At 42.4% G+C, this 21,625-nt stretch overlaps 1 protein-coding gene across 3 annotated transcripts in view; it reads left to right on the top strand.

Moving 5' to 3' along the window:
* The window catches only part of DMD (dystrophin), a 3,507,873-nt gene that overhangs the window by 3,199,342 nt on the left and 286,906 nt on the right, over window positions 1-21,625 (top strand). For all 3 annotated transcript variants that reach the window (XM_073614841.1, XM_073614839.1, XM_073614840.1), the window contains one exon: window positions 14,322-14,396. In XM_073614841.1, the coding sequence (XP_073470942.1) occupies window positions 14,322-14,396 (75 nt within the window). The remainder of the gene's footprint in view (window positions 1-14,321; window positions 14,397-21,625) is intronic.

The following is a 21,625-nucleotide window of genomic DNA, read 5'->3' as shown; positions in this document are numbered from 1 at the left end:
CCAATGGGGCCCAGATCTGTAAACCTGCAGCCTGGTCTTCTGCTCACATGTTTTGATGCAGTCCAGTGCATTCCCCCCCCCTCCTTTTTTTTCTTAACCTTTAAATAAGGACATGTGTGTTCCAGTGCATTTAGGTGCATTATGGTGCATTCCAATGCACTTTTGATGAGTTTTACAGAGTTCCAGTACAGTCCAGTGCATGTTCTGCTTTTTTTTTTCTGGAACTGCAAACACTGGTGTGAGCTATGCCATTGAAAACCACATAACTTTCTATACGTTTTTGATGCAGAAAAAAAACGCACTGGGCTGTATGTGGTGTGAACTGGCCCTGAAGGTTTGAAAGTGCGCCAGTTAGAGTCTAGGGGAGAGCAGAAGGTGCCAGTAGACCAGGAAAACAGCATAGTTTTGTGGGGAGGGGTTTCAGGAAACATCCAGGAAATGTATTTAGCAAAGCAGTCATAGTTTGATTGCTTCCTGTCGCATCATTTGGGCTTCACACCTGAGTGTATAGATTTACTGGCGTTTTTTGGGCATTTTTTAAACTTTTTTGCAGCTTTTTTTTAAAAGCATAATACAAGCATTTTACAGCTTCAGGCGTTTTTGTTTAGCCAATAGAAAGCACTAGGGGGAGGAGAGGGAGAGGTAATTAGGGATGTTCTGTTTGAGTAGAAAACGAGCGGCAAACGCTCGTAAAATGTCAGTCGTTTCTTATGAAGTCTGTGGGGGCCAAAACACTTTTAATCTGCCAAAAAGAAGCTTGTGTACTTTTTTGAGCAACAGGAGTTTTGCATCAGGCGACAGAATACTTAGATGTGAGCAGGGGCCACTAAAATGAATGGGATTTGGCTTGTTGAGCATTTTTAGAACTACAAGCTTCAAGCAGAAAATCGCTCAGGTGTAAACGGGGCCTCAGGCTGTATTCACACCTGAGCGTTTTCAGCTCATAAAACGTTGCTAAAAAGCCAGAAAAATGCCCAACAAACAAAATCCCATTAATTTCAATAGCACCTGTTCCCATCTGAGCGATTTGTCACCTGAAGCAAAACTCCTGAAAAACGCCTTAAAGGGGTTGTAAACCTTTGTGTTTTTTTTACCTTAATGCATCCTATGCATTAAGGTGAAAAAACACCTGGCAGTGTCTGGCCCCCCAGCCCCCCCCCGTTTTACTTACCTGAGACCCGTAATTCTGTTGGCATTGACATGCTCTCCCTCTCTCCACGAGGTCCCAGCTCTTGATTGGATAGATTGATAGCAGCACAGCCATTGGCTCCCACTGCTGCCAGTCAAATCCAATGTCGCGGGCACCGGGGGGCGGGGCAGAGTCCAGCATTCCGTGGCTATGGACACAAATGCTGGACTTTGGAGCACGCCCGCAAGGTAATCCCTCGGGAGAGCGCTTCTCCTAGGGGATTATCTGATGCGGGGAGGAGCCACGAGAGCCGCCGGGTGACCCCAGAAGAGCAGGTTCGGGGCCACTCTGTGTAAAACGAACAGTAATTTTGAACAACATTCGTCAAGTCATAGAATGTACTGGGAATTATCACTCAAAATTGTACGAATGTTATACGAACATCAACTAATGTATGGCCGGCTTTACCGGATTCCTGTCATAAGAAATCTATAGATTGCCTTTGCTGACCTCTTGAAAATGCTAGTTCCTTTTTGTATTTTCCAAGATAACCATCTACAAGTATGTAGAAAGTGAAATAGGAATTCCTGCACGTGTGTCCAGTCTGTGACTTATTGCTGAAGCCATTAGATCAGCTTGACAATCTTGCAGCTAGCATTTTCAGAAGGTCAGCAACAGCAGCCTACAGATCTTTCAGTACTGATTTCCTTTTAACCTCATGTGGCTTTAATGTGTATTAGCAATTTCATTTATGAAGGAGGATTATGATATATTATCTGGAGTCCTAGTGCTAAATAATACAGGTTGGTAGAGTACATTGTTGTCTAATGGGTATAAAAATAAAAATTTTCTTTTTGAAAATACATTTCATGCATTTAAGTCTTTCATCAAGCTATGTAATGTTTTTATTGTGATGGCTTTTATATTTATTTTTAAATTCTGTGTTTTTTTTTAATGCGACATTTTGCTTACCACAGGGGTTTATGTCTTTCAAACAATGACCAAAGCCTACATTACTTAGTCCCTTTTGTTCCTTTGTTTTAGGTTATTTCTGAATGAAAGTAATGAAACGCGTCCCCTTCTTTATGTAATCTCGGCTCAGCGTTATTAAGCCATGTTTCTGGGTTGTCGAGATAATGCAATTTATTATATGTACTAAATATATGAAACATAACGTCTCCTTAAGAAATTCTCTGCAGTGTGAAACTGGAGAGTAATTCAGGGTCCTCTTGGACGTCAGACTACTTTCTACGGATTGGGTCATATAATAATACAATGAACCAACTACAAACACCAGCAGCTGAAGCTCAATGGATCAGGCTCAAAATGGGGATCGGACTGGTGGGAAAATGCGATCTTTTCCCCTGCCTGCTTCTCCCATCCTTTTCCTTAGATAAAGGGACCTGGCCGCCTTCCCCACGATTTGATGAACCAACCAACACCCCCCCCCCCCCCCCAGCCACCCAATTAAAGTCTAAAATACAGCCATGTGCCCTGGCAAATTTGGCACTGCATGTCAAGTTGACAAATGCTACCAACTGTTAAACTCGACCATTCAGGATAATGGGTAACCTTTCCCGAATTAAAAAAAAAAAAAGATCACCACCCAAATGCCTCCACCATGGATTGCATCTCAATGCATAGGGTAGTGCGAACCTGGCCTTTGAGTTGGCTGACAGTGGCTATGGGCACACAGCCCAGGTCGGGAGCGAGCCCCCACATCAAGTGGCAGACGTGTGGGCTTGCTCCCGAGCTGGGCTGTGTGTCTGTAGCCACAGTCAGCCAACTCAGACTAGGTTTATTTAACCCCATGCTCTGGGAAGTGATCAGTGGTGAATTGGGTTTGGGCAGACACAGAAGAGTCAAGGGTGTCGGCAGGGGACCCCAGAAGCGGAGCTTTTGCAATGACTTTAATGCCTTCGTTACTTGCTTTCACTACATTTACTTTATTAATGGTATAGACTTGTAATAATTACGGTAAATATTTTTTCAGTGCATTTGTTCTCCATATTTTTATTAGTTATGTGAGGGATATTATAATGGCTTTCTAAGTGTATTGTTAGTTTTTATGGTGCTGAAAGTGTTGGTGGGCATGCTCTGGCTGATTTATGTTTTTTAAAACCATATTTACATAGTGATGATGGTCACAAATTGGCTTCATGTGCAAAGTATGCCAACAAGTGAACACGGACTTGGTACCCTGTGGTTCTTAAGGCTAGTTCACCCTTATCTGTCTTTTGTCAGATGTGATTTCAATTTAAATTTTAAATCAAAGGAAAGTCATCCATGTGCAACACAGAGTTACAGCTGTGCGTTACAGTGCACTATAGTGTGGGGTACATTTTTCTTCACTGTATTTTTCTATACTGTATGTGCATTGGGGTTCTGTTCACAATAATTGGTAGAGATTGGGATTCATTGCATGAAAGAAAAGGTGGGCCCTCCGTGTCATAGCAACACCTAGCGATTAGTTCATATTGAAAGAAGAAAAGGTTCAGGCTAGCACACTTTCACATATATTTACTTTTATTTAGTTTTGTAGCAGTGACGAATTCCACTGTGCTTTGCAGAATACATGAATTCTTTCACCTACCTCTTGTTGAAAATTATTACATTGCATAACTTAATTATGGCTCTGCTCTAAAGATTAGGTTTTAACAACGGCTGATGTAATTCTCGGTGCTAAGTAGATCCATGTTTTATTAAAAATGTGTTGTTGCTGTCTCTGGTTAAATATGCAGCATTTCCACCTGCTCTTGCAGCTTTAGCTAGAGTGTTAATAAGTGAGATGTCATCTGTGACAGGGAAGTACACCTTAAATTACTCTGTTCTAATGCTTTATATCTCTTTCACTGAGGCTCCCTTGTTATGTTCTTGGGAGTTCTAGCCTCTGTTTTGCATCAGGAATGGGTTGAAATTTAGGTTAAAAATGTTATCTATGGATGAAACTTTGTGGTGACAAAGCTGTGCAGCCTACTGATGTAGATTGGAACAGAAGAAATGCTGTTCCTAGCAACTAATCATATTATGTCCAGATTTTATGGTGAGGTTGGTAAGAGAAGAATATAGGCTCATGCATACCTCTCAACTCTTGAACTTCAGAATGATGGACACTGGAGGAGTGAAAAGACCTCTGGCGTGCTACGTCGTGGTAAATTGTGGGTGTGGTCAAGCACCTAGTAGTGGGAAGGACTTAAGCGATGTGGTTAAACAAAACCCTTGCTTTCTTGCACCTATAAAATATGCTTTGATTGAGCCCAACTTAAATAATTTCATTAAAATAGTCAGAGACTGCATAGCAGAGGTATGGACAGAAGGTGGTAGGAGACTGCAGAGATGCTACAAGAGACTGCAGACATGCTCTAAGAAGTGGTCAGAGGCTTCAGACAAGATACAGAAAATGGTCAGAGACTGGGGGCATGCTTCAGCAGTCAATCATAGACTGGAGACATAGTACATGACATATTTCAAATAAGTGTCTGCAGGGGACCAATGGGCCACACAAAAAGTGACAATGGGCTACATGTGGCCCCAGGCACTAAGAACTGCATTGTACATTTGGAGGCAAGTGCACATGCTTTTTCCAAAACCCCAAGAGCTAGCTCTCTTCTCCAGCTCTGGAAATACTGCCAGGATGCTTTCTATGAGAAGTTAAATGCAATCCATTGCTGAGATTGAGGACAAGCAAGGGCCAGTCTTCACTAGGGTGACCATATTCCCAAACTGCCATTCAGGGACACCCCCCACCTGCCCCCCTTCCCAAAAAAAGATGGGGGGTTGGGGTGGTTTGGGGGAATGTAGTCTCGGTGTTGACAGGGAATTCGGCGGTGGGGGTGATTTGTCGGGCGAATGGTGTACTACATTGTAATATATAATGAAATATTTCAACTCACCATAATGCAGAATCAGTGGGAACCCTGAGCTTGTCACTTGCCACCAGATGCAGCTTTTCACTTGCCATCGTTGCCTGCCACCAGATGCAGTGTGCCACTTTCCACCCGTAGCCTGCCACCAGATGCAGTGTGCCACTTTCCACCCGTAGCCTGCCACCAGATGCAGTGTGCCACTTTCCACCCGTAACCTGCCCCTCCCGCCACTGGCTGCTAATGTGACTCCTCCCATGCGGGGGCCGGGGGGTGTCAACTCTTCAGCTCTGAGGTGTTCATGCTGGGACCTGTAGTCCTTCACTTGGGGGGGGTCACATCCCCCAAAAGTCTCAGCATGAACCCCTGATATCTAAGGATGTGATTCCCCCCCCCCCCCCAAGATTGAATAACTACAGGTCCAAACATGGACCCCTGAGAATTAAATGTGACCCCACAGATTTCACAGGCTCATGCTGGGACCTGTAGTTCTTCAATTTTGAGGGGGGGGTGGTCACATCCCCTAAAAGTGAAGGACTACAAATCCCAGCATGAACCCTGCCCTGATATCTAAGGATGTGTCCTCCTCCCATCCCTCCGAGGGTGTAATCTCATCTGTCAGTGTCCTCTCCTCTTCTGCCAGCATACTTATCTGCCTACCCTTATCTGGCGACTGTCCTCTCTGCACTGATATGCTTGCTAGTTCCATCCTGACACACACACACACACACACACACACACACACACACCTCTGCTGTGAAATGCTGACAGTGGGTGGAGCTAAGCAGTAGGCGCAGAGAAGGAGGAAGTTAGATCTTCCTCCGCTGGGGCTCTGTCTCTCTCCTCCTCGTGATGTCACTGGTTGCTAGAAGCCAGGTGGGCGGTGGCTAGCAACCATTTGGGCACTGAGCCAGTGGCTATGTAAAAGGGATTTAACCAGCCAGGGTTCCACCACAGGCTGACGGTCAGTGACAGCGATGATGTAAGGGATATTTTGGGGGGCTTCAGATCAGCCCAGGGGGCAATTCCGGGACACTGTATTGTCCCGGAATGAGGGTGCCGGGGACTCGGGACAGAGCTGCCAATTGCAGGACTGTCCTGCCTAATCAGGGACGGTTGGGAGGTATGGGCTCATGTACCTTTTTTTTCATTGTTTAGTCCCAAAAAGACGTAGCCTACTATGTGTATACTGGATCTCAAATAATCGAGGATCTCAGAAAAAAAGATGGATTTAACAAAAAGTTGCATTGCCAATATACTAGAGCTACACTATTTTGGCTAAAATGAGACTCACAATTTTTTTGCTTAGAATAAAGATCACGATTCTCTCACGATTCTCACAGGGTAACATCATCTTTCACATTATGCAGAAAAAATTGGGCTAACTTTACTGTTTAGTTTTTTAAAATCATTAAAGGTGTATTTTTTTTTAAATTGCATTTAAAAGACCGCTGCGCAAATACGGTGTGACATAAATATAAACAAATAAAATATTGCAACAAGCACCATTTTATTCTATAGGGTCTCTGCTAAAAAAAAAAAATCATGTTTGGGTCTTCCAAGTAATTTTCTAGCAGAAAATAATGATTTTTACTTGTAAGCAACAAATGTCAGGAAAGGTTTGGTCTTTAAATGGTTAAACTTCATTCATTTACACGCTGGAGTTTATTCCTTTGATAAAAGTACGAAAAGATAATTTGTTTCTACTTATTTGGCAGGCTGCCTGGAATTTTTTTTTTTTTTTTTTTTTTACCAGCTGTGAGAACTCTCTGCACAAGAATCGTGACATGCTGTTTTGAAGATTGGGAAGGGAAAAAGGTCGCCATTTCGATTCTTAAGGATTAATTGTGCAGCTCTACAATATACATAAAGATAATACTTAATAAAATATACGTGAACCCTCACATATCCAATCCAAATCAATAGTTGGTGTGACCACTCTTTGCCTTAAAGTGGTTGTAAACTCTGTTACACCACGTGTACCTACAGGTAAGCCTATAATAAGACTTATCTGTAGGTACTGTAAATATCTGCTAAACTTGCACAGTTTAGGAGATATTCACTACGTGCGCTGCTGCCGACGTCATTGGCGCATTTGTGGCGCCGTGACTAGTGGCACGCTCGCGCATGTGTGACATCATCCCGGCTCCGGCCAATCATAGTGGCTGAGCCCGTGAACCCTGAAGTAACTCCGATGAAAGATGTCGGGCGTGGGAGTGGAGTGCAGGAGGCACTGCAGGGCATCGTTCTAAGGTAAGTATTTCATAATGAGCTAGTATGCGATGCATACTAGCTCATTATGCCATTTGTCTTGCAGGCTTTTTTTTTTTTTTTTTTCTTTGGGGAGGTTTACAACCTCCGGGTACACTTGCACACCATTTTTTTTTTTTTTTTTTTTAAGGAACTATTGTTTCAAACTTCTTGGAAAACTAACCACTGATCTTCTGTAGATGTACTACTGTAGGCTGCCTAAAATCTTTGTCTTCATGTAATCCCAGACAGACTCGATGATTTTGAGTTTAAGGCTCTGTGGGGGCAAACCATCACTTCCAGAACTCCTTGTTGTTCTTTATGCTGAAGCTAGTTCTTAAAGGGGTTGTAAACCTTTGAGGTTGTTCACCTCAATGCATTGAGGTGAAAAACCTCTTGTAGTTCACCAGCCCCCCAGAGCCCCCCTTTTACTTACCTGAGACCAGTCGTTCCTGCACTGGGGACAAGAACACCTGCTCCGCTCCAGCCGGTGTCTAGGGTCCTGATTGGATAGATTGATAGCAGCGCAGCCATTAGCTCCCACTGCTGTCAATCAAATCCAATGATGCGGGAGCTGGGGGGGTGGGGTTTGGAGCAAAGCCAAGTCCTGCTTCCTGTGTCAATTGACGCAGTGACAGGACACAGGAGCACACCCTCACGGGGTGCCCCGAGGGAGAGCCCTTCTCCAACGGGGCACTCAAAAGGAGTAGGAGCCAGGAGCGCTGCTGAGGAGGATTGGGCCACTCTGTGCAAAAACAACTACAAAGAGGAGATAAGTATGACATATTTATGTTTTTTTTTTTTTTTTTTATTAAAAAAAAAGGGAAGGTTTACATACAGTGCCTTGCAAAAGTATTCACCCCCTTGGCTTTTTACCTATTTTGTTACATTACAGCTTTTAGGTAAATGTTTTTTTTAATCTGAATTATATGTGGTGGATCAGAATAGTCTAAGTTGGTGAAGTAAAATTAAAAAAATATACATAAAACTATTTTGCAGAAATAAAAATTGATAATTGGCATGTGCGTATGTATTCACCCCTTTGTTATGAAGCCCATAAAAAGCTATGGTGCAACCAGTTACCTTCAGAAGGCACATAATTAGTGAAATGATGTCCACCTGTGTGCAATCCAAGTCTCGCATGATCTGTCATTACATTTACACACTTTTTTGAAAGGCCCCAGAGGCTGCAACACTTAAGCAAGAGGCATCACTAAACAAACACTGTCATGAAGACCAAGGAACTCTCCAAACAAGTAAGGGACAATGTTGTTGAGAAGCAGTTAAGTTAGGTTATAAAAAAAAATATCCAAATCTTTGATGATCCCTAGGAGCACCATCAAATCTATCATAACCAAATGGAAAGAACATGGCACAACAGCAAACCTGCCAAGAGACGGCCGCACACCAAAACTCACGGACCGGGCAAGGAGGGCATTAATCAGAGAGGCAGCACAGAGACCTAAGGTAACCCTGGAGGAGCTGCAGAGTTCCACAGAAGAGACTGGAGTATCTGTACATAGGACGACAATAAGCCATACGCTCCACAGTGTTGGTGTCATAAACCAGATGTGACCAGAACTGTGTGACTGCGACAGAGTGAACCAGACATAAATAGGTGAAAGTAAGTTTATTAAGGAAAATGCATATGTGAACACACCACCAATACAGAGTGAACAACCAAACAGTGATATTAAACCAACCAGCATATGTAGCAAGAGGGAGTACCAGAATTGTAGTCAAGCCAGGCCAGGGTCATAAACAGGGAATCAGTAGCTGGGAAGGGAGATAAACAGGACAAGAGATGATGGATGGATCACAGGAGGGACAGGTCAGGTACATGGCTCAGAGTCCAGGGTTCAGGTAACAGACAGGAAACAGGATAAACAGGTTCCAGGAATCAGGCTTCAGGTTCAGGAATCAGAGTAACTGGATGCAGTTCAGGGCTCAAGGACAATACCAGGGCAACATAAGTGTGCAATTGCCGGGTATTTATACTGCAGCTCTGCTAATTAATGTCAGGTGACACCTGTCTGCAGAGGGGAATACCTGCTCCATACTAACAGGACTCCTCCGCTGGTGGATGCCAGTACTGCGGCCCAAAGGTGACAGACTACTTGCAGGAAAGAGCTCTTCTGACAGCTCCGAACTGCCAGGAGACACCTGCTGGTGGACCTCAGTACTGCACACCAAATGATCGATATTACCAGCGGAGGAGACCTTTCCTGACAGTTGGGCTTTATGGCAGAGTGGCCAGAAAACCATTATTTTCAGCAAAAAACTAAATGGCACGTTTTGAGTTTGCGAAAAGGCACGTGGGAGACTCCCAAAATGTATGGAGGAAGGTTCTCTGGTCTGATGAGACTAAAATTGAACTTTTTGGCCATCAAAGAAAACGCTGTGTCTGGTGCAAACCCAACACATAACATCACCCAAAAAACACCATCCCCAGAGTGAAACATGGTGGTGGCAGCATGATGCTGTGGGGATGTTTTTCAGCAGTCGGGACTGGGAAAATGGTCAGAGTTGAGGGAAAGATGGATGGTGCTAAATACAGGGATATTCTTGAGCAAAACCTGTACCACTCTGTGTGATTTGAGACTAGGACTGAGGTTCATCTTCCAGCAGGACAATGACCCCAAACACACTGCTACTTGAGTGGTTTAAGGGGAAACATATAAATGTGTTGGAATGGCCTAGGCAAAGCCCAGATCTCAATCCAATAGAAAATCTGTGGTTGGACTTAAAGATTGCTGCTCATAAGCGCAAACCATCCAACTTGAAGGAGCTGAAGACGTTTTGCAAGGAGGAATGGGCAAAAATCCCAGTGGTAAGATGTGGCAAGCTCATGGAGACTTATCCAAAGCGACTTGGAGCTGTGATAGCTGCAAAAGATGGCTCTACAAAGTATTGACTTTAGGGGGATGAATAGTTATGCACATTAACCTTTTCTGTTATTTTTGTCCTATTTGTTGTTTGCTTCACAATAAAAAAAAAAAAAAAAAATCTTCAAAGTTATGAGCATGTTCTGTAAATTAAATGATGCAAATCTTCAAACAATCCATGTTAATTCCCGGTTGTGAGGCAACAAAACATGAAAAATGCCAAGGGGGTGAATACTTTTGCAAGGCACTGTATCCTTTAATGTAATTGGCTGTATGTTGGGGGGGTTATGCTGCAGAATAAATTTGGGGCCAATCGCACACCTCCCTGATGTTATGGCATGATGTATAGGTATCTGTATTTCTCAGCATTGAGGTCACCATTGATCCTGACCAAATCTCCAACTCTATTTGCAGAAATGCAGCCCAAAACTTGAAGGAACCTCCATCATGCTTCACTGTTACCTACAGACACTCATTATTGTACCGCTCTCCAGCCCTTCGTGAACAAACTGCCTCCTGCTACAGCCAAATATTTCAAAATTTGGCACGTCAGTCCAGAACACCTGCTGCCATTTTTCTGTACCCCCAGTTCCTGTATTTTTGTACATAGGTCATGGAAACAAGGCTAAGGGATTCCACTATGCAAAACAAGCCTGTTGGAAAACCTTTGCTCAATCAGTGCTGATGAGCATATTCTGACAGCAGGGAAGCCTCTGTCAGAGTACAAGAGATCATTGGGAGGAATCCACCCCCCCCCCCCCCCCCCCCCCCCACAGCCACCTAAAATGTATCTGATTAGCCAGATTTTGTCATTGGCTGGTTTACAGATTTTCAGAATGTGTGGGGTGCTGGCCATAGTGGCTAGATCTGAAAGGAGTTTTAAAATCTGTCCAGGTTACAGCTTGATACCTTTTTCCTTATGCATTCCTGATCAAGGAATTGTGTCATTTATTTATTTATTTATTTATTTACAAAATATGACTAAGATAAAAAAAAAAAATAGTGAGTTTTATTAGCCCACAATTTGTTTGATATGTACATAACCGAAGCGGTACACAGTATAATTGTTAGCGTTTATCTGATTAAGCAAGGGTGAAATTATAGCATACCTAGCCGCACTTTGAAAGAAATGTGCAGCTTGTTCTGTTGTGTTCACTTCATATTAGGCAAATGTATTTGATTTCCATACATTATTACTAAGCCGTGTTGATATAAGCGAGATTTATTGTCTCATTTGTTAGCTGAGATGCAAGCCTACGAATGTCAGTATAATTTCCTGTGAATCAGTGGCTGACATAATTGCATAAAAACTCATATTTAAGGTAGGCTGAGCTTTCATAGCGCGCACTCAATTACCCTCTGGATGTGAAAGAGCATGGAAGGTGGGGTCCCACTTAGGAACAAATTAACTAAAGTCATTTCATTGGTTTTCAGTGTTCTTTTCCGCTGTGCGCTGCGAATATTAATATCTTTTTGTCTTTGTCTCTTGTGTTTTTTTTATCATAACATAATGGCTTGCTACAATTTAGTTTTTTTATTCTATGTAGATGTGGTGTCTATCTGCTGTTTTATTTGATTGAATGAATTCTCTTGCTTCAGTGTGTTTTTTTTTTTTTGTTTTTTTTTTTTGACAGCCTTCAATAACCTGACTAAAATAAATGAATGGAAATGCTGCATAAAGACTGTCATCACTGTGGACAAGTACAATAATCTCTCCAGAACCTTTTTGTGCGCTTCCCCTTTATTGACCCTTTTGTGGTTATGACTGTGGAAGTGAAAGTAGATTTGTGCAGTAAGGTCAAAATGCAGGTCAGCCCACCCAAACTGTAGCATACTGGACTTTTACACCACCCACTGCAATACAAAAAATTGGTGTGAACAAGTCCAATTAAATACAATGGATTTTCTCTGTTTGAAAATGCAGCCTCACACATGACCAAGCGCCTGTGTGAACAAACCCTGGCTATTCTATGTAATGTACTGCCAAGAAACCTATGAATACGTAATGTGAACAGTTTGAAGTAGCTTGCTTGATTTCTTTGTCCTTGTTAGGCTGGATTCACACCTATGCATTTTTAGTGCTTTTTGCATTTTGCAGATTTGCACTACAGTCCATGTAACATGATTTCCTATGGAATACGTTCTGTAGTGCAAATCTGCAAAATGCAAAAAGCACTAAAAATGCATAGGTGTGAATCCAGCCTTAGGAAGGTCCATGACATCCGGTGTACAGTAGCAAGTTGATAAAATTTTAACTCTGAGGTATAATGTACAGATATTAGTGAAATATACAGTATATCGGCATAAGCTCTGAATACAAATACTGCTGTGTTATAATTTACAGACCTGAAAGCAGAATATTGTACCCCCCCCCACATGCATGAGCTTGGGGTCTGCATGATATGCATATCATAGGTTTGTTTTAAAGCATACTGTTCCCTAGGTTTGGGTCTTAAAAAGCAACATTGCAGATGCAGTAGGTAAAAATTAGACATGTAATTTAGCAGTTGACAGGGTTGATAAAAATTCCTGAAATTCAAACAAAACAGATAATTTTTTTTTTTTAATTTAAATTTCATTTTTGTCAAATTTATTTTAACAAAATGCTTTTTGGAGCAAAAAATCTATCGAAAAGATATATTTCTATTTAAGATGCATTAATAATTTAGTTTATTCAGCATGAAATGGAGCTTTATGTAGCACGAGGCTGTATATTCTGCAATATTTAAATTTTTGGTAAACTCATTCAATGAATCCAAGCTCTGCAAGATGAGATAAAATGCGCTGCATTGATGCATTTACACAATTTCACAGTAACCATGAGATAAAACTAAGTTCAGGAATATTCCCTTTTTTACTAATCGAACAACTTCTTATTCTAAATAGGAAACCTTCATTTTGTTTGCAATTATTAAGGTTTCTGACTGCCAGTAAGAATGAGTCCTTACAATTAAAGAGCACCTGTCATTTCAAATCCATCATGGCAGCGTCTGTCAGCGGGCATCCACTCACCTGCTGCCGCTACGTACCTCACCTTGTGTCACTGCTGCATCACCAGCTGTCCCATTAAAGTGAATAGGACTGTCGATGAGACAACAGCAGGTCAGAGGAGGAACAGCCGTGGGACAGAGAAGACAGTTGCTCTTTAAAAATTATGATCTAAATCAAGCTTTTATACTAGTGATTTAAATTGTGATTTTAAATCACATTGATTTAAATCAAATTCACCCTGGCCGTTGACTTGTACCCTTTTTACCTCCTCTCTACATGCGATTTATTGCTTAATTGAGGGATATTTTTAGCCTTGGTGAATATAGGTACACTAAACTATTTGCTCATTGTTGAAATAAGCTTGTCATAGATAAACAGTCCAAGAGTCCTTAAAGTGATTGTAAAGTCTTGTGTGTTTTTTTTAAAATTTATTTAAATAACAAACGTTTTATACTTACCCACTCTGTGCAGTGGATTTGCACAGAGCAGCCCAGATCCTCCTCTTCTTAGCTGATCCTGGCCCCTCCCTCCTATTGAGTGCCTCTACAGTAAGCAGTTTGCTATGGGGACACCTGAGCCGAGCTAGCTGCGGTTTGGCCCCGCCCCTCTCTCTCCTGATTTGGCTAACTGACTTTTGACAGCAGTGGGAGCCAATGGTGCCCAGACAGCTGAGGGACATCGCTAGATAGAGAGAGACCTCAGGTAAGTATTGGGGGGGGGGGGGGTGCTGAGTGGGGCTGCTGCTCACAGAATGATGCACATAGAACCTGTCTTTATAGCCCCTTTTAAGGCAGTCATACTTGCATTGAAATTCGGCCGGGTTAGCGTATGTGGATGAAGGAATTGTCCCAGAACGAATATGGCTGCCTTGAGCTAATATTAGGCTAGAATCTCTTCAGAGGTCTGCAGTGCTCCATAAACTTGTACAAATAGAGAGGGGAAGGACAGGAGCAGGAATGTAGCTGCTGTTGTCTTACTGGAGAAAACGAGTAGTTTACCCCTGGTGGTTGCCTGTTGGAGCTTGCAGCACCTATAGACAAGTCAGTAACTTGATTGAATGGATCTGGTTACTGTCATATAATGTTCACTGGTAACCTAAAACACATGTTTAATCATTATGTTTAAATAAGATTATGTATCATGCGTCTTAATAAATGTATCATTAAATACTAACCCCGTAATATTTTTTTTTCTCTTTTGCAGCTGACCTGAATAATGTCAGATTTTCAGCATACAGAACTGCCATGAAGCTAAGGAGACTGCAGAAGGCCTTGTGCTGTAAGTGCCTGGATCTACTGCCTGTGACTGCTATCTCACAATCCCTTATCCTCCAGTCACTGCTTTTTCCCTCATGAATTGACTTGCAAATGTTTAACAGCTAGAGAAAAAAAAATTGTGGTTGTTGTGCCTCATAAATAAATTACCCAGAGCAATGCAGCAGCTGGTTAATGATCTTTGGATTCCTGATTATATTTTGGCTCTGTAATTGAAGTTGGAGTTAACATTTGTGTGCTGAACTTTCTGTTACACCTAAACGATCAGATAACACTTTATCAGTTTAATGCGCCCCACTGTTTTGTCTCTGTCCCAGGGGAGATGCATAGCAAAGCCTTACAACTGCAAAACACAACTGTATATCTCTTTTTTTTTTTTTTTTTGGATATATAATTCTACTATGGATTTTTGCAAGTACATAAAGTGGCCTGGGAAAAGAACCAGATACTTCAAATGACTTTGTCATCAAAATGTAGAAACTCAGCACTTACTAATGTGATGGTTTAGTGTTTCCTGGCTATTTTCCATAAGACAGAGGAGGGCAGCCAGTTTTGTAGATATAATGTACACATATTCCAACCCCCCCCCCCCTTTTCTGACACCTGTGCTTTATGAGCACCCCTTAAACGCCAAAATTTGGGTCAGTCCAGAACAGGGTTGCCAACCTCCCATAGCATTTTTTTACTGACAAAACATGGGCATTTTACTGGCGGATCACATTTTTTACTGGCATCCTGAGAAATTACAGAACTCCTATTGAAAACTAACACTAAGTGAATATTTGAACAGTATAAACATGATATGGAAACACTGACAATACCTATAACAAAGTAATTTACTTGATTTACACTTAAAAAGTCAACACAGGATGAAATTATCAGCCCCTGATATTTACTGACACTTGTAAAAAAAAAAAAAATCACTGATTTTTACAAACTGTCAGTAAATTTACTGGCGGTTGGCAACCTCGGTCCAGAATTGGCAATAACATCAATGGAGAAGAGTAGGGTAGGATGATCCTGATAGACACTGCTAGTAGTGCTTATTTGGAGAGTAGGCAATAAAAGTTGATTTTCTAATCGGTTGTTCCCTCTACTGAAGCCAACCTGTGGTTGTATGCAAGATATCTGCAGCTGGGGAGTGCTGTCCAATCTGGAGGATCAGGCCCACTTGTAAGAAGGATTTTTTTTTTTTAGAAAATCCTTCTGTAGTAGAACAAACACTTTTTACCATTGTAGGTGCTTGCTTTCACCCCAACAAGAGCTCAAAACTGCCAGATTATTGCAATAATGCTTGCATTAGGGAGTAATGATGATCATTCCCCAATTTTACCCAAAATAGGTTATATGCATGGTTCAAAAATAAAAATAAAAACTGCGCTGCAGAGCAAAAAAGGTCAAAGGTAAAAGCTGCACACAAAATACACCAATATCTGTGTATACCATGAAAAATAAAAAATAAATAAAGTGCGCTAATTATATGAAAATACACACATAGATGTGAATACATGTGGGTAGTAGTAAAAACCACAATCTACTGAGAGCAAGTAAATGACTCCATGAGTGGTAAAAATATATAAGTGCAAAACATAAAAACTCAAATAAAAAGAAGAAACAAAAAATGTGTACATGTGAAATACAATGATATTAATAGCATGAAAATCTGAAAATCGAACAAACTCAGTCCATGGGTTCAAATATAAAAAGTTCATCAGTGAAAAAAAGCTTCCATCCACTATACAGCTCAGCAGCAACTAATCCCCCTATGAGTGGATTGACAAGGGAGAGAGATGTGCAGGATGGTGCAAATCCACTGGCGGTGACTCCAATAAGTAAGAAAGTGATAAAGGTGGACTCTTACCCTCCGTGTTGGACCCCCTCCTTGGCAGGGTCTATCAGGCATGCAGATTTTTGCCCTCTGCAGGGACCATGTAATGAGACCTTCTCATTACATGGTCCCTGCAGAGGGCAAAAATCTGCATGCCTGATAGACCCTGCCAAGGAGGGGGTCCAACACGGAGGGTAAGAGTCCACCTTTATCACTTTCTTACTTATTGGAGTCACCGCCAGTGGATTTGCACCATCCTGCACATCTCTCTCCCTTGTCAATCCACTCATAGGGGGATTAGTTGCTGCTGAGCTGTATAGTGGATGGAAGCTTTTTTTCACTGATGAACTTTTTATATTTGAACCCATGGACTGAGTTTGTTCGATTTTCAGATTTTCATGCTATTAATATCATTGTATTTCACATGTACACATTTTTTGTTTCTTCTTTTTATTTGAGTTTTTATGTTTTGCACTTATATATTTTTACCACTCATGGAGTCATTTACTTGCTCTCAGTAGATTGTGGTTTTTACTACTACCCACATGTATTCACATCTATGTGTGTATTTTCATATAATTAGCGCACTTTATTTATTTTTTATTTTTCAGGTTATATGCATGGACCATTAACTTCTAACACTGATTGTTCTGGGGAAGCAAAACAATTTGCCATGAATGGAAACGTTTTCTTATAACCATCAATAGAAATTTAGGCTAGCCATAAGATGGATTTTTTTTTTTTTTTTTGATCAACCAGCCAAATGAACGGGTTCCCCTGTCCAGACAAGTGAGGTGGATAGTGGTATCCTCCCTGCTGCGCTATCGTATTTTGAGAGCAGGGACTGCTCCATTATCAGAATAGAATACACTGATCTGTACGTAATTGGTGCTGATCGAAGGAATTTGTGGAATTGATTCAGCAAGGTTTTGGAAACATTCCTCAGAGATTTTGGTCCATATTGACATGATAGCATCACACAGTTACTACAGATTTGTCAGCTGCACATCCATGGTGTGAATCTCCCGTTACACCACATCCCAAAGGTGCTCTATTGGACTGAGATCTGGTGACTGTGGGGGCCATTGGAGTACAGTGACCTCATTGTCATGTTCAAGAAACCAGTTTGAGGTGATTTGAGCTTTGTGACATGGTGTATTATTCTGCTGGAAGTAGACATCAGAAGATGAGTATTCTGTAGTCATAAAGGGATGGCCATGGTCAGCGACAATACTCAGGTAGGCCGTGGCGAGTAAACGATGCTTAATTGGTACTAAGGGGACCAAAGTGTGCCAAAAAAATATCCCCCACATCATTACACCATCATCAGCCTGAACCGTTGATACAAGGCAGGATGGATCCATGCTTAAATGTTGCTTACACCAGATTCTGACTCTACATCTGAATGTCGCAGCTGAAATCGAGACTCCTCAGACCAGGCAACGTTTTTTCCAATCTTCTATTGTTCAACTGTGAGCATGTGCAAATTATAGCCTTAGTTTCCTGTTTATAACTGACAGGAGTGGAACCCGGTGTGGTCTTCTGCTGCTGTAGCCCATCTGCTTTAAGGTTTGATGTGTTGTGTGTTGAGATGGTATTCTGCATACCTTGGTTGTAATGAGTGGTTATTTGAGTTACTGTTGCCTTTGTATCATCTCAAACTAGTCTGCCCATTCTCCTGTGACATCAAGAAGGCATTTTCGTCCACACAACCACTGCTCACTGGATATTTTCTTTTTTGGACCATTCTTGGTAAACCCTAGAGAGGTTGTGCGTGAAAATCCCAGTAGATTAGCAGTTTTGACTATGCTACAACTAGAGCTGAGCGATTTTCTCTGAAAAAAAAACAAAAAAAACTTGAATCAAAGTTTTTTTTTTTTTTTGATGGACACGCAGCCTCGCAGACTAGGGCAAGGCTGCGGCTGCGGCCTAGTCCATGGCGTCCGTCCTCACGGACTAGGCCAAAGCCGCGGCCTCGCCTAAAAACTCCTGCCCGCAGCTCCTCAGGACCAGCGTGGTGTCATCGCCGGTCCTGGTGAAAAAAAAAAAAATCTAAAAAATTGATTTGCTGAAAATTTGAATCGATTTGACCTCTCAACTTGATTCAAATCGATTTTTTTCCCAGCCCTAGCTAAGACCAGCCAGTCTGGCACCAACAATCGTGCCAAGTACAGTCACTTAAATTGCCTTTCTTACTCATTCTGATGCTCGGCTTGAACTTCAGCAAGTCATCTTCACCACGTCTAGGTGCCCAAATGCATTGAGTTGCTGCCACGTGATTGGCTGATTAGCAATTTGTGTTACCAAGCTATTGAACGGGTATAACTAATTAAGTGGCCGTTGCGTACATAACTAATTCTGTGAGTTTTTACTTGTGAATGTTATAAATAGTACCAGTAGGGGGTAAACTTTAACTGACAATTGCGTGGTCGTGCGACACTGTACCCAAATAAAATGTCTTTTTTTTTTTCCCCCACAAATGGAGCTTTCTTTTCGTGGTATTTGATCACCTCTACGTGTTTTTTTTAGTTTTTTTTTTTCTTTTGTTCTTCTTGTTTTTTGGTTTTATTTATTTTTTTTTTTATTTATTTATTTTTTTTTTTTGTGCATTTTTAGTTTTGTAGAAACACATTACAGTCCATGTAACATGGTTTCCCTAAACATCTTTCAGGACAGCACCTGAGAGAGTAGCTCCACCCACTAGGAAACAGGATACACCAACTCCACCAAATTTTAAAAGGAGGCTTCTCCCCACAGCTCCTCCGGTTTTTGTGTTTGTTCCGGCAAGGGAACACCTAGTGGGAGTCAGGGTCTCTTAGGTGCTGTCCTGAGAGGCCAGACTGCCTGCCCCACCATACCTTTTTTGCCTCCAGAGAGTCCGCCGCTCCCACGCCGTACCAAGGGTAGCTGGTAAGTGGACTCCTTCTTCCTCTTCAGTTCAGAGAGAGCTTGACTGTTTCTGGGGCCGCTCCTAGGCGGTGGCAGCCATTCGCAGGGTTCCCCAGCATGTTTGGCGCTACAGGCCGCTGACATCTTTTTGGTGGCAGAGTAGAGACTCTGCCAGCCGGAAATTGGGTATCCGGCAGGGGGTGGAACCTGGGAACAGGCGCAGCGTAATTTTCACTGTAAATGGCGCAAGGGGAGAGGGGAGGAGTGGTCCTGGTACCTATGTTCCGGCTCCGGTCCGGCGCAGCAGCGCTGATGGACTCCGGAACCGGCGTTCTAAGCCACAAACAACGCAGCACCACGATGGACTCTGTGGCATCGGTTAGTGGGACAGGCACAGCCACCAGCAAGGCCCAGGTAAGAGGGTATGGGGGGGGGGGTGTCTGCCCTGTATACTGTGGTGCGCCTCTCTCTCTCTCCATTTCTTTTCCCCCTGGTGACTGGGGCCTGTCTGGGCTCAGGGAGTTGGCTGTTGCTGCTATCCAATCTTTTCGTTCTTCTCTTATAACACCATCCCTGATTCAGCCAGCTACCGCAGGATCCTCTCAGGGCTCACAATTAATCCCAGCGGTGGACGCTGAAGCTGGTCCTCCTACCCAAGGGGAGCATTCCCCCTCTCACTCCAGGGAGGAGGAGGAGGAGGAAGGAGCAGAAGATGCACCTTCAAGATACAAACTGTCCTTAGAACAAGTAGACAGTCTGTTGAAAGCAGTCTATGCAACATTGGATTAAAGGTGAAGAGAAGAAAGAATTGTCGCTGCATAACTGAATGTACGCAGGGTTTAGTGAAACAAAAAAGTCGCACTTTCCCAGTACATTCAGTAATCTCTGAAGCCATCAAAAAGGAATGTGCGGTTCCAGAGAAAAACTTTTTTCCCCAAGAGAGCATAAATGACACTTCCCGTTCAATGACGACCCAGAGGCGCTTTGGAACAAAGTTGCTAAATTGGACGTGGCATTTTCCCAAGTTTCCAGATCAACCGACTTGGCATTCGAAGACATGAAAATATTTAAAGATCCCATGGACAAAAGGATGGATCAACAGCTTAAAAAGGCTTGGCAATCCATCATGGGCAAAATCAGCTAAAAGCCCACATTATAGCAGATTCAACCAAGCAGGAGATACTTGATTCTTTTTCAACTCTAGCAGACCCTGTGGCCTTCATTTCTGACGCATCTGCAGAATCAATAAGGATGTCAGCAAGATCCACGGCCTTAACTAATTCAACCAGGAGAGCCCTATGGCTGAAGACCTGGCCAGGAGATGCAGCGTCCATAAGTAAATTGTGTGGAATCCCATTTATGGAAGATTTTATTCAGTCCTGATCTAGATTCAGTTCTAGATAGGACAGATGATAAAAAGAAATCTGTTCCTGTTAAGAAGAAAAAGCGGCCAGTCAAGCGGCTTTTTTGACATAAAAAAACTCAGGAACTTTTTTGTCCTTTTGCATCCTCCTGTGCCAACCAATAAATTGCAATGACTTGTCATTGCCAGTGGGAGGAAGGCTTCAGAAATTCCTTGCTCATTGGGCAGACATGACAGAAAACCCATTTATTCTAGACATGCTGGCCCAGGGATACAAAATAGAGGTTTCAAATCTTCCTCCAGAAAGATACTTTGTAACAAACCTGCCAAGGGACACAACAAAGGCCCTAGCCATAAAGAACCTGTTAGAGGATCTGATGCAACAGGGAGTTGTGATTGAGGTATCTCCAGAGGAACGTTATCGGGGTTTCTATTCCCATATTTTCCTGATAAAGAAACCGTTGTGAAGCTTTAGTCTCATTCTCAACGCAAACCTTTTAAACAGGTCTGTCCGATACAGGAGATTCCACATGGACTCCATCTTTTCGGTCAGAAATTTCTTAATTAAGTGATGCTTCATGGCATCAATCGATCTAAAGGATGCGTACCTGCATGTGCCTAAAGCCTCTCAGTCTCAAAAGTTCCTCAGGACGGCAATAAATAGGTGGAAGGGGGTGCTGCATCTACAATCCACCCCACAAATTTTTTAAAACATAATGGTGGAAGCTCTTGCTCCTCTCTGTCTGCAAGGAATTGCGGTAATCCCTTATCTGGACGACCTCCTCTTCTTTGCTCCTTCCAGAGAAAAATTGTAGACCTGGCCAAGGCCCGCAGTCATTTGGAAGCCTTGGGCTGGATTGTGAACCTTCAAAAATCAAAGTTCAATCCAGCTCAGCTTTCTAGGTTATCAAATAGATTCTGTAGAGCAAAGGTTTTTTCCTCCAGAAGAAAAGAGACAGTCATGAGTGTAGTAGCCAGGCTACAAACAAATCAGGAGATATCAATCATGTTATGTCAGCCCTGGGAACCTTAACTTCATTAATTCCAGCCATTCAATGGGCGAGGCTCCATTTCAGGCCCCTCCGGAGTTTTCTCTTAAAGGTTTGGGATCACAGCCCAGAAACACACAAAAGTAAAGCTTCCCCACCAGGGT

The sequence above is a fragment of the Aquarana catesbeiana genome, linkage group LG02, assembly GCF_042186555.1.
Source record: "Aquarana catesbeiana isolate 2022-GZ linkage group LG02, ASM4218655v1, whole genome shotgun sequence".
In the NCBI taxonomy this organism is placed as follows: domain Eukaryota; kingdom Metazoa; phylum Chordata; class Amphibia; order Anura; family Ranidae; genus Aquarana; species Aquarana catesbeiana.
Note: the sequence above shows the minus strand (reverse complement) of the source record. Positions and strands in the feature narration are given on the sequence as shown.